This window comes from Epinephelus moara, chromosome 4 (assembly GCF_006386435.1).
Source record: "Epinephelus moara isolate mb chromosome 4, YSFRI_EMoa_1.0, whole genome shotgun sequence".
NCBI classification, from domain to species: domain Eukaryota; kingdom Metazoa; phylum Chordata; class Actinopteri; order Perciformes; family Serranidae; genus Epinephelus; species Epinephelus moara.
This window is the reverse complement of record NC_065509.1, coordinates 35058119-35071524: the sequence shown is the minus strand read 5'-3', so window position 1 is coordinate 35071524 and position 13406 is coordinate 35058119. Positions and strand designations below refer to the sequence as shown.

The window sequence follows — 13406 nt, the reverse complement described above, 5'->3', positions numbered from 1 at the left end:
TTTGTTACGAAAAAAAAATAGTCTGTTATACTGCAACATATAGGAGTGAAATAAGCCTGAGATATATGCTGTGTTAAATTGAGTTTTACTGTGTACATTAGTTAAGAGTAAAAAGATTCTGACCTTATGAACAAGGACATGAATCATTTACTGCAGCACATATTACACATAATAAAAACAAACAGTAAAATAATTAAAACATATCAAACACTAGTAACAGTTTCCTTTCAAATTTAATTAAAAGACGATGAATAAAATTGTGCATCGATGTCATTGAAGAAAGCTTTTCACTTAATTTATCCTTTTATTTGTATTTCATTCAGGTACTCGCAGTGAATAACTCAGAATTTTAAGTTTATGCATCTCCACAGTACATCTTCAGTGTTAATTTAACAGATTATAACAAACACATTGCCAGAGTCTCTCTAAGTGCACTCCTGTCAGAGTTAACAATATATTTTTGGAATATTTTTAGAGCATTAGCCCCAGAGCCATATCAGCTCTATCAGCACACAAACAACCCTCCAAACAACATCTATCAACTCCAAATAACTGCCACTGAAAAATCAACATTTATTATACTCGAATATTTGCCGGGTACACAAACCTGTTCTGGTTGTGTCTTGCATTACGACTTTGAAGAGTTCCTCTCAGACTGTTAGTGAAATCACCAGAGGAGCTGCATACAAAGCATCCACTAGAAGGAAATATAAACTTTTTGAACTCTCTCGCCTCTTCACTGCCTGATTTAATCATACCAACATTAAAATAATCATCTGCATCTGTCGAAATCTGTTCTGGGTGTTTGTTTGTTTTTTCCAGTATGACTTTGTGGAGCTACTGGACGGCAGTCGGCTTATCGCCAAAGAACATCGGACTCAGAGCGAACAAGAGACGAGGGCCCGGCTGGATCATCCGGTCACCGTCCACCAAGCGGGATTCATCCAGTACCTGGACTCAGGTGTGTGGCACCTGGCGTTTTATAATGACGGACGGAGTGCGGAGACAGTGTCCTATAACACCATCATCCAGGGTAAGAGGACACACATCTGCTGCTGATGAGTGTGATTGGAATGATGTGTAATGACATGTTTGGAAGACTTTAATTTCCTTTAAACAGCTGCGCCTGCATGAGCAAACAGTTAGGTTGTTAGAATTCTGTCTCCCCCACAAACAAGCTGAGCCTCATAAACTTAAAGCCACCTAGGAGGCAGATCTAAGTTTCCATTGGAGGGTAGTGGATTATTGTGCTCGACACTATAATACGAGACCATACACGGCATTGATCCTTCCCCTCCTAACAACCTCTTCAGCGTTCTGAAGTCTGTGAAATTTCCTTGTGGGTTTTGAGGTAGGAAAAGCACTAAGGTTGAGGGTTTTTTTCTATTTCCTTCGGGGAGTCCCATTGATCCGACCCTACAAATATGAAGGTATCGATGTGCAAGGTCAAAATTGCCTGGGTCCGACACTGGCTCAATGAACATCCAATACAAGTCAGAGTAATAACAAAAAAGTTTGCCCTCTTAACGCCGATCAAAATGAGGGCCCTGGTCTTTTGGGGCCACCGTTCATGAGCGATGGTCTGTTGAATGAACACAAGATCTGTCTGTAGGATATGTCAGATTAACTTCAACTCAGAGAGGATTTGTGCTGTAAACACTCAGGAGATTGCATGGCTCGGGCATGATCAGTCATTCAAGGGGCTGGAGGGGGAGGATGAGGCAGCAGAGGAGACAGGAGGAGAGCAAAATGTGTCAAGGAAATGGAATTATTTGGTCTAATTTAAAATGCCCGTGTGGCTTTAACTTAACATGGCGTCGATGCGAGGAGTGGGGCTGCAGCATGCATGTTATGGAGGCTTAGACCTTAGTGGGACATGGACAAATAGCTGTAAATGTATGCTGTGCCTGATACGAGTGCTGCAGATAAGGGATGCTTAGAAAGGCTGAATTCATGCAGGGGGAGAAAAAAAGAAAAGTTAGTATCTGGGTTGTCTCGCAGTATTTCTTAAACTGTACAGTTGTCAAATGTTATATTAAGGAGGAATTTCAGATTTGCTATAATATGACAATCCGATGAGTTATTAATAGTCTGACTCTCTCACTGCTGTGCCCACAGAATCTGTCACGGAGTGCACACACAACTGTTACGGGAACGGAGAGTGTGTGGCGGGATCGTGTCACTGCTTCCCAGGATTCATAGGGCCATACTGTTCCAGAGGTAATTATTAAGCCCATATATTACTCTTATTCTGTTCATTCAGCAGCTGATTTAAAGTGTCAGCTACACCACATTTTGAGAAATATATATTTTTGTCCCTTTATCTGTAGTGATGTCCAGCTGTGCTGATTTGTTGTGGTTTTATTTGCTCAGTTTTCTTGAGATATTTGTTGCCACTTCAGCGTAATGAAAGTGAATGGAATTTTGTTTAGTGCCCAAATATTGGGAGAAAAATGGTGTATCATACTACTATCAATAAATCGTCTAGGCTGATGTATTGGCCAATAATGGCTTATTGCAGACATATATTAATAATTGGCATATATGTCAGCTGATAACTTTAAAATCCGATATCAGTCAGGCTCTATTGTCTCAGTTACTCTGACTAATCTACATAACTGTCCCGAGCTGTTTTAATTAAAACTACAAAAAGTCATTTTGAAAACTATTGAAACATTTTTAAACCACAAAGCACCAAAGAATTAATTTGTTTCACCTCCATTGTATTTGAGTAACGCCCAATATCTCAGAGACGTTTACGTCAAACCAAAACTATCTGCATGTCTAAATGCCTATTATGCTTATTTCCAGGGTCATAGTTGTTCTAGCATAAGTCCAAAATACACGTTTACATGCTTTAATAGTAAACACATTATTTTCCTCATACTGGAATTCCTGTATTCACCCTCTGATTGAGACACTCTTTTTGTCTCGATAAGCCCCATCCCGAAAAAAGCCTAGTCTGCTCTGATTTGTCAGCGTTTATGGGTTTTCCGTATTTCAGCGTTTTTGCACCGTCATAGAATGATGCGGGAAGACGTTCATTTGTAGGCCAACCTGGACATTAACATAGCCCTGGTTCCATCGACAAAAAGCCAGTGGGATTTTGCCATCACGTTACAGAATATTACTGCAGAAAATAATATTGCAGAAAATAAGCTCTGTCGTCAGCAAAAGTTTAGGATACTAACACGTTTTCTTCAGCAAGATAATCTTCACAAATTAACACCACTTTTATGATTTTTGAAGCATAAATGCAATCACCAGAAGTAAAAAGCTAATCTTGGGCTATAAACAAACTACACCACAGTCACATGACTTTAATATCACCACATCAAAGAGGCTGTAAAGCCATGTTTTGAGTGATGATGTTCTGTAGTCTCATTCAGCCACCTGTTAGCAACTGCTGTAAAGCTTCAAAATTCACAAGTGGGGTATTTACTGACTAACCACAGACCTTATTTCAGGCATCTAGCCAAACACCCATTCAAAAACCCCATTGACTTTGAGGCGAGGGAACTGCACCACTCTATCGCGGCCGGGGAATGACTGTAACGGAGAATAGCAGCTCTCACTAGTGTGAAAAACCACCTGTAAATTACTTCTAAACACAGACAGACATGTTCCAGCAGGAATATGATCCAAATCGAGGAGATCAGCAACCATGATGACATGTTTCCCTGACGTTAGCATGAAGCCATTTGTAGCAGTGCAGGCTACACAAAGACACTACTATGCCTGGAGCAGATTACCATATAAAGAAATGAGTTACGAGCTGAGGTCATCTTGTAGCCAAAGTAGAAAGAAAAAAAAAAACGTTTGAAACAGAATATTCAGAGCAGTCGCAGGTTTTTGCTCACTTGGATTACTTTTACATACGTTTACCTCATTACTTGAAACCTAGGCCATGTTAAATATGAAAATCCAGTGTTGTTACATCATATATTTATGACAAAAAATATGGAAAAGCAGAGTAGGTCTCCTTTAAAGGACCACTTAGATATCATTGAGAACATGCTTACTCATTTTGCTGCCAGCAGTTAGATGAGACGATAGATACCAGTCTCATGTCTGTGTACTATATATGTAGCAGTAATATGTGATATGTGATCAGTAACTTCCTGGAGTGTCTGCTCATTTTGCCTCGCAACATAAAAGAAATAGTCTGAGACATGTCCCTTCGTAAAACAGCCAATTGCTGTTGTCGTTTAATTCTTTGGCTGTTGTACGGATTAAACAAACAAGATATGACGTGTCAATAAGTGAGCTCTGAAGGTGCTGTGAGGCAGATTTTGTTACCTTTGTACAGAGCCAGGCTCACTGTCAACCCTTATTTCCAATCTTTATGCAAAGCCTATCAGCATGTTGCATTTATAACGTATATGAGAGAGTGGTATCAATCGAACTCATCTAATTTTCTGCAAATCATGAAAAACTTTTCCCTTAAAAATGGATTACAGCTGCAGTATATAAAATAAGATGAAGAACACTGAAGAAAAAGTAACACCGCCACCCTACTGATATCAAATAACATGAATTCTGTGAACCTGTTTCTTCAGCCGCCTGTCCGGTCCTGTGCAGCGGTAATGGCCAGTACACCAGGGGGCGCTGTCAGTGCTACAGTGGCTGGAAGGGCACTGAGTGTGACGTCCCTGCCTCCCAGTGTATCGATCCTCAATGCGGGGGACACGGACTGTGCGTGGCAGGCAACTGTGTGTGCAACACCGGCCACAAAGGACCCAACTGTGAACAAGGTAAATGGTGAAAAAGGAAAGCGTCTTCCCATTGGATTGGACGCAGCTAGATGCAACATATTTCTGTGTGAAGCTCAGGGGGAATCGACACAGTCCATTGGTGAAACAATCGGTTGTTTTCAACTCCACCGAGCGGATAATGCTTTAGATGTTGTTATTGATACCATGTGTATAAATTAACTCCCTCTTAGTGTTCAGACCACATGAGGGTACAAGCTGGAACAGATTGTGCAGGGCCCGTTGATGCAGTCACCTATTGGAATGCTCCACAGTTGAAGACACCTGTTTAAATCGATCAGTCAATAGCATCTGTTCCTCTGTTTATTGAGAAAGGGCTTTTTCTTTAGTGTCAACCTTTTCCACCTCCCCCTTCACTCCAGTGCATTTAACTTTATTGATCCCCATGCAGACAAAAGACAATTATCAGCTCAGATTTACATGTGTGGCTGTTTGACCTTAAATGTAAAAAGCTATTGGGTTTGCTAAATGAGCTTATTGTGGTTTTGTTTGAAGTGAGGCAATATCGGAAGGAAACATAGATGGGAGGATGGACGCATTTGTAGTTCCAAGCTTGCATGTAAGGGCTCCAGTGTGATGAATTGGTTCAGGTAAATAATCAATATCAGTGTCCAAGGAGATGGGGGGATTGCACAGAGCAATCAGCTCCTGAGGAAGCACAATGACGTCGTCACAAATTATCCCTTTGGGTTGATTATGTTGGTCATAATTGCCAATTATTAACCTAGATCAGCAAGTTGATCTGCAAATTGTTAATAGTAATTGATTATATCTGTCTAGACACTAATTGTGCCCCTTTTCCTGGTGCCTATAATGGAGCATAATTATGCTGTCAGTATATTGGAAGTACCCTGTAATATACCGTAGAGGAGCCAGTAGAACATAGGGTGGAAAATTACTACCAGCCACCACTAAACACTGCAAAATTTTCAGCCGTGGCTCACCAGCCATCATCTGGCGCTGGAGCACTTCCAGTCCTAAAAAACGATTTTGGCCGGTAGCAGAGTCAAACTGTCCGGGGTAAATAAGTAGCTTTGATGCGCTGTCTAGAAGATGTGGTAAACTAATATCCTCGTCATCCTCGTGTTTCCGCAGTAGACTGTGTGGATCCAACATGCTCCAGTCACGGAGCCTGTCATCACGGTGAGTGCCACTGCAACCCGGGCTGGGGAGGGATCAGCTGTGAGATCCTGAAGAGCACTTGTCCGGAGCAGTGCTCCAGTCACGGCACCTTCAGCACCGACTCGGGAACCTGCGTCTGCGAGGCCAACTGGACAGGAGCCGACTGCTCCATAGGTCAGAGCACATGTCACTCTCATGTCATCACATTAAGCTTTTATGCAGTTTTTTCATGCAGCTTACTGTGGGGCTGCACTTAAAGATTACTTTCATAATTAATCTGCCAATAATTTCCTCAATTAATATTTTATGTGGGGCAGCTGTGGCTCAGGAGGTAGAGTGGGTTGTCTACTAATCGGAGGAGCGGTGGCTCGATCCCTGGCTCCTCCAGTCTGCATGTTGAAGTGTCCTTGGGCAAGATACTGGACCCCAAATTGCTGTGTGAATATGTGTGAATGGTTAACTGAGTGGCAGGTGGCACCTTGTGTGGTAGCTTCAGCCACCAGTGTGTGATCTGACATCTCCTTATTGCTCATTTTTTTGTCCCAAACTTAAATATATTGAATTAACAATCACATATGAAAAGAAAAGCAACAGATCTTTACATTTGAGAAGCTGGAACAAGGGTATGTTTGGCTTTTTAATTAAAAATAAAAGTACTTTAATGATTTATAAATTATCTTAACTGATGCAGATTATTTTTGTTCTGATTTACTCATTGGTTAAACAACTTATCGTCTAAACTCCAATGTGATTTTAACTATTCTGATAACTTAAGTACTTGTTTTTAGAAAATGTGACAGTCTCTGTCTTTATATGGAAGTTTTTAAAGTCATTACATTGGCTTTAAAAGAATTACATGACATATTTATCCACTCAAAGTTGTAATCTGCAAGGTATTTAATTTCATTCATTCAGGTATTGACAGTGCAGTGTTATTTGCACGGTACCAACAAATCCCTTGCAAACAGTACAGTCAATTCTATAATGTCTGTTTTCGTAGATAATGTTTGAGTTTCTCTGACAAATAATTAGCACCAAATTCTTTCTGTATTTACTCCAAACAAACTCCTCCCTCGCTGTGCACAGACACCAGGTGTCCACAACAGCATCTGTATGAGCCTTTATTAACAAGCTGTAGGTTGAAATGGAGGATCTATCTCATGCAGTACATTATGTCTACATGTGGGTGTCTCTGGGGATAATTATTCAGCTTTGGAATCCAAAAAGATAAAAATATGAGGGGGTGGGGGGTGATATATGCTTTAATCTTTAATAATTTAAAAAAAAAATCCAATTTTAAGTAATTAATCATCTCTGTTTGTGAAATATCATTTAGTGAACATCAGAGGAGAATTTGTTTTCCTAAATGAATATGTCACATTTTGAAATGAAACTCTTTGAATAGCAGTCAAATCTGTTATCTTTCAGCTTTTCCCCCCACAGGTAAACATGCAGGAACCAACATTATTAATTGGAAAGTCTGGGTTTGCTCCAAAGATGATGAATGAAAGCCTGACTTATTGAAGTTTTTCATCTCACATGAGCTATGCGCACATGCTGCAGTACTTTCAGGGCTGTGCTTTATGAGCACCAGGTTACATCTGTCCTAAATCATCTTCAGTTAAGTTTTACTTTGGTGTAGTCAAAATAGAAGATGTAGACATTTAAACTAATGTAAGAAAGCCACAATAAAAAAACAAGTGCTCTTGTAATGATGAGGATGTTTTCACAACAAGCGTGTTTTAAACTGTTAAAGATGTAGTTGGTAACCTCTATAAAAATAACTTTGTCACATTAGCTGCAACTGTCACTACATTCAGATGGTAGTACTCTAGACAAATGGTGTGTGAAAATAATCACGCTCCTCCTCCTCCTCGTAGTGCTTCTAACAGCACCTAAAGGAATCCACTGCACATGAATGAAAACAACCAATCAGAGCCGAGGAGTCTCAAAAGCAGCTGTCAGTCATGTCATTCACAGCTCGTGAACTGCGGTCAAACTACGCAGCACTGATCAAATATGAATCAAGATTCTGTTGCTGCATTTCCTATTTCTTGCCTCACATGTTTTCAGAAACACATATTAGAGTACTGTTTAGCTGTAAGATGAGAAATGAGGGGAGTGCTTTATTTTGGCTCTGACAAACTTTCTGATTTTACAGCTAAACGTTTATTCATTCAATTTCCCTAACTGCGTATCCTGTTATGGGTCACTGGTGTGCTGGAGCCTATCCCAGCTGACACTGGGTGAGAGGCGGGGTTCACTCTGGACAGGTCACCAGACTATCACAGGGCTGACACATACAGACAGACAACCATTCACACTCACATTCACACCTACGGACAATTTAGAGTCACCAATTAACCTGCATGTCTTTGGACTGTGGGAGGAAGCTGCAGCACCCAGAGAAAACCCACGCTGACACGGGGAGAACATGCAAACTCCACACCCCAGGTTTTTAATCAGGAATCCTCTTGCTGTGAGGTGACAATGCTAAGCACTGCACCCATGCTGCCAGACAGCTAAACAGTACACTAAAATATTATTCTGAACATACCTGAGGTGAGAAATAAACAACGCAGTGCAGGGTTCTTACAGCTTAAGGCAAGCTAGATTTAAAACTTTTTTTTTAATGCCACTTGCAAAGAAATTTAAGACCAATTCTGTAAAAACCACAACTGAAGGGAAGCTGTGCTAGAGACCTCGACTCTGGTTGGTTGTTTTCCTTCAGCCGCAGTAGATTCTAACAAATGCCATTAAAAGAACTGTAAGAGGAAAGAGTGACCTGATTTTATTCACAGATTATCTGTCTCATGTATTTCTGTGTGGATGTAGTGACAGTTTCAACAGAAGTTGTTGTTTTGAAAGTTACCAACTGTAGCTTTGATACCAACTCTGTATTTTTAAGGCAACTTGATTCATGAATCCATGCGAGAACAAAAACAGCAACAAACACTGAAATGCCTCAAATGTCTCAGTTTTGGTGCAGGCAGGAGAAAGAAAGAAACCTGGACCCACAGATAACAAACCAGCGACAAAGGCCTTCACAGGTATGAGGAGACAGATGTTGACATCTGATAGCCAGGAGTCAATCATGCTTGGAAAGTGTTGTATAACGAAAGAAAAGATAGAGAGAAGCTCAGTCTAGACTGCTGCTCATATTTAGTATTCTTTACTGCAGTATATTTAGAGAAGTTTAAAAAAAAAAAAAAAAGTGTCACAAGAACTGATATTCATTATCAAGCAACATGTGAATCCCTGTGATAGTCACTTTGATTTTCTTTCAGTTTGGTAGTTTGAACCAAAATAAATCTGCTTCATTATGTTTTGGACTAAATAAATCAAACTGTGGGTGCGATCACACCCTTTAAGTTTGGTAATCAACACTTGTAGCACGTGCTGATTTTGAAACAGAGCATATGTTGACAACAAAGCTTTGACTCCCCACGTTAACTCTCCTGTGACCCAGCATATGTTCTGTTTGAAATTCAACACAAACCTGCGTTGTTTTCAGAAAGACTTATAGATTTGTTCAGAACCTTTGCCAGTGAGTTTTATAGCAGCTTTGGGTTTTTTAGGGGAGAGGAGACAATTGTGTATTCCCATCTGCTCACAGCAGAGCTTCTTCATTTGTTACCGGCTTTGTATTCGGAGGGTTTGGCTTTCGACACAGGTAGGTGACATGTTAGTTCAAAGGCTGGCCCCTCCCATCTGTTATCTGCGCATGAGGTTCAGGTGATTTATGCTCCGTTTCCCATTTCAGAATAGACTCATTCTCTGTGTGTTGAACCCAGAAACAGACACAATGGCCGCGCTGAGTCGAACAATTAAAAGCAGAAGTTGCCGTTTGTTTCTGTCAGTGTAAAAGGCTGTCGAATGTATTTCTCCTGGCTGAAATTCAATTGAAAATTAAATCATATGGAGGCTGGGTGGTGTGTTTGAGATGATAGATGCTTCTGTAGACATTTTAAAGCAGCATGTAGCCTGTTTGGTCAGAGACCAGAAAGAAAGAATGATTGTTTTGGTGAACGGGGAGTTTTTTCTTTCTTTCTTTCTTTCTTTTGTGTCTCGCTGTATTTTCTTCTTTTAAAGAGAGGTAATTTGTTATTCTGTTAAAGCTTTCAAAATTCCAGGCACAATCCTCTCACTCAGCAAGATATCTCAGGCTTGTCAATACTAGAACTGACTGAGCCGGTGCGGTCCAAAAGTTACGGTTTACCCACCTGGGCGGGTGGAGAATTCCTTCTTAATTAATGCTGCGGTTCTTCTTCAATTAAATAAACTTTAATTAACAAGCGAGAAGCATGGATCGACCGCCCACAACCCCTATCCAGCTCGAGTCAGGGGCATGTTAAAGGCAGATAAACACTTTTGGACTAATGAAAAATTGATTGCATAGATTCTATGGGAAGGAGGTATCCCTTTGGAATCAAATGACTCCCCTCCAGAGGCATGCTTAATATTCTACAGTGTCGACCCGACTTAATCAGAACCATCCAAGGTCTCTCAATCGAAGAAAAACTCTATTGAGAGAGCTGGAAACAGACTGCTAAAAGAGCCTCAGTAAAGGGGAGTGTGTGGAAAGCAGTGGAGGTAGATTAGCTTAAAAAAATAATAAAAATACATGAACAAAATGAGTACATATTTTATCCCTGGCTTGCTACATTTTGGGCAGCAAAATTATGTCTCTTGGCTTACTTGCTTTTCCTGAAGGCAATACCAAGTTTTTAAAAAGTCACAAACTTTTCCGTTATGGGGCTATATAAATTTCCTGGAGCATCTAGTCACTTAGAATTTGAGGACATACTTGAGCTACTTTCCTCTAGCACACTGACGGCTGTTGTCGCAACGGAAAGCTTTACGGCTCTTGTGTTCAAAAAGCTTTGATAGAAGCTCTTGGTTCCAGTAAATGAACATTTCTTATTCTCTCACAACAGCAGCCACAGCTTGTTGAGCGTTAGCTTTAGCCTGGTACAGACTGATTTTCTTACCACCCGTGGATTCAATCATTTGAATTCTACTTCTCTGAAGATAACACGGATTCATAGCAGATGCTCTGCTGTTTCCGATGCTCCGTACTTGAAGAAATCATGTTGATCTAACATCTCTCCGAGTCCAGACATAAGAACCTGCTTAAATCCCTAACCCTCGCCTCAGTCTGCCAAGACTCCATGCAAATCAGCCTCCAGAATATGTAAAACCTGCAAAGTGGTTGTTTTGGAAGTGTTTAGATGCACAAAGTAATTGCTGTGCTTTACTGTTCTTGTGCTCTGACTTAAGATTTTTTGAGCATCTTCATTTTATTTCAGGGCGTCTGCACTGCATGGGGGAGTAAAGTGACCTATGAAATTACTGCAGGCTTTGATAAAGATGAGTTAAATTGGCTGCAGGAAGAACAATTACAAAAATAACCTGTGTTGCTCTTGCATAGGCATGGAAATAAATCTATTATTCCACTGTGATTATTCAGAGCAATACTTATATATTGTGTGATAGGATTTGATGTAATTTCAGATGGAAAAAAAAGTGGTGGTTGCACTGATTGGAAGCGTTTGTTGATAAGCTAATTGAAGTCCTTCAGAATTTGTTGCTGAGCAGATTTAACATAAAATACACGTAAACTGAATCAGATCATAAAGACGCACACACAGAGTTTCTTTCTGCTCTTCTGCGTAGAGGTTTATCTCTTTAAAGTGTATTCTAACATGCACTCATTACATTTGAATTGGTTTTAATGCGAGCTGATGGGACTGTGTTGCTGTGGTGGTTTACAGATTAAATGTCAAGCACTGAGAATTTGAGAGACTTTATTATTGCCGGAACCCATAAAAGTAATAATGCTATAAATCAGAATAATTTCATACTTTTTTTGGCAGAAGATTTATCCTCTTTCTTTTCTCATTCTCAACTATTCATTGTGTATTTTGGCACAGTGGCAGCCAAATAAAAGCTGATTGTGTTGCAATGCCCTGACATGTCGTATGTCAACTGCGTGTCCTGCTTTACACACATTTTTTACTGGTGTCCATAAAGCAATAGAAAGCAGTAAAGTCCTGATTTTTTCCCATGTGAAATAATGCTTCTTAAATTTTGCTTTAAGAGATGGCAGTAATTTAAAGTCTCTGCAGTCCTCTGCAGACATTGCAGCTTCTGTTTTTGTTTGCTTTGCCTTTACATTTTCAGGATTTTCTGTAACACATTTTTCAGGAAAAGTGCTGAAAATGTGCCTTGTTTACAGTTAAACTTATTGCCCCACTTTAACCGATGGAGTCAACACTGTTCACCAAACATCAGAGTGTTTTCCAGTGGTGGCAGATGCATCTACACAGAATACAAAAATACACCAATGCAGACAAAAACAGGGCCTTTTTACAGAACAAAAGCTACATGACTCTGTCGCTTTTTCTTCTGCAACAGAGGTGTGCGTGGTGGACTGTGGTCCCCACGGCTCGTGCATCAGTGGTGTGTGTCACTGCGAGGAAGGCTGGACAGGACCGGAATGTGAACAGAGGGACTGTCACCCACGCTGCATCGACCACGGAGTCTGCCGAGAGGGCAAGTGTGACTGCCATCAGGGCTGGACGGGTGAACACTGCACCATCGGTGAGCCACTGTGACACATGCAACACCGTACACCTACACACACTTGACAGGAGGGCACGAACTACAGAGGAAATTCGTTTATGGACAGGCTTAAAAGGGCAACTTTGGAGTGTGAATGTCAGTGTTTTCAGTGCAGTTTCGAGCATTTGTTGGAAAGGCACAGATCATGACACACTTCTGTTGCTGCTTACCTACTCCAACCAAGTACCTTTGCATGTGAAACTAGTGACAAGTGCTTTATGGTGATATTTTTTACTGCTTACAAGTAAACTGCTGTGTTCCAATTTCCAGAGATCAGTGAATCGAACATCTCCGACCTTGGATTGTTCTGTTTTTTTCTTAATGTTTGTCTGTCAAAGTCAGTTACTACGTTTACATGCATAAAATGTCCCCGTTTTTGCCCTTATTCCAAAAAAGACAGTGTTCTCATTCAATGGTTTACATGGCTGTGAAAATGAATATTCCACTAATATTCCTGTTTACATGCAGCCGAGCATACTTGGATTAACTGGCCCTAACATGTCGTTTATTATGTTAAAATATGGATAAGTGGCACGGCTGTCTGTTGTGCCAGGATTTTTTCAAAGTTTTCCACTGGTGGTGGAGTTCTTCGACTGTACAAACACAGCCTCCCTCTTTCATTCCTTCAACCACCTTCTTGAAATGGTTGGCATTATAATATTTGCGCATATCGAAGAACCCGTTGATATCCAAATCTTTCATATTGTTTTAAAGTCGGTGAGTTTCTCCCCCCGAGCAGTGGGGTTTTCTTTTAGGCATGCATCTCCATCCCAGCCCTAAAAACTGTAAGCCAGTTGGTTTGTGTACAAAATATCCATGACAACGCACAGAGCTGACAGGAAACAGGAAAGGTGCCATGTGATGCAAACTGCAATTAAAAAAGACCAA

At 40.6% G+C, this 13406-nt stretch overlaps 1 protein-coding gene across 1 annotated transcript in view; it reads left to right on the top strand.

Annotated features, from left to right (window-relative positions):
* Nucleotides 1–13406, top strand: part of si:dkey-237h12.3 (teneurin-3) — a 188527-nt gene that overhangs the window by 114499 nt on the left and 60622 nt on the right. Inside the window, exons 8-12 of the mRNA XM_050042122.1 lie at nt 823–1033; nt 2119–2220; nt 4560–4754; nt 5868–6068; nt 12312–12497. Coding sequence (XP_049898079.1) covers nt 823–1033; nt 2119–2220; nt 4560–4754; nt 5868–6068; nt 12312–12497 — 895 coding nt within the window. The remainder of the gene's footprint in view (nt 1–822; nt 1034–2118; nt 2221–4559; nt 4755–5867; nt 6069–12311; nt 12498–13406) is intronic.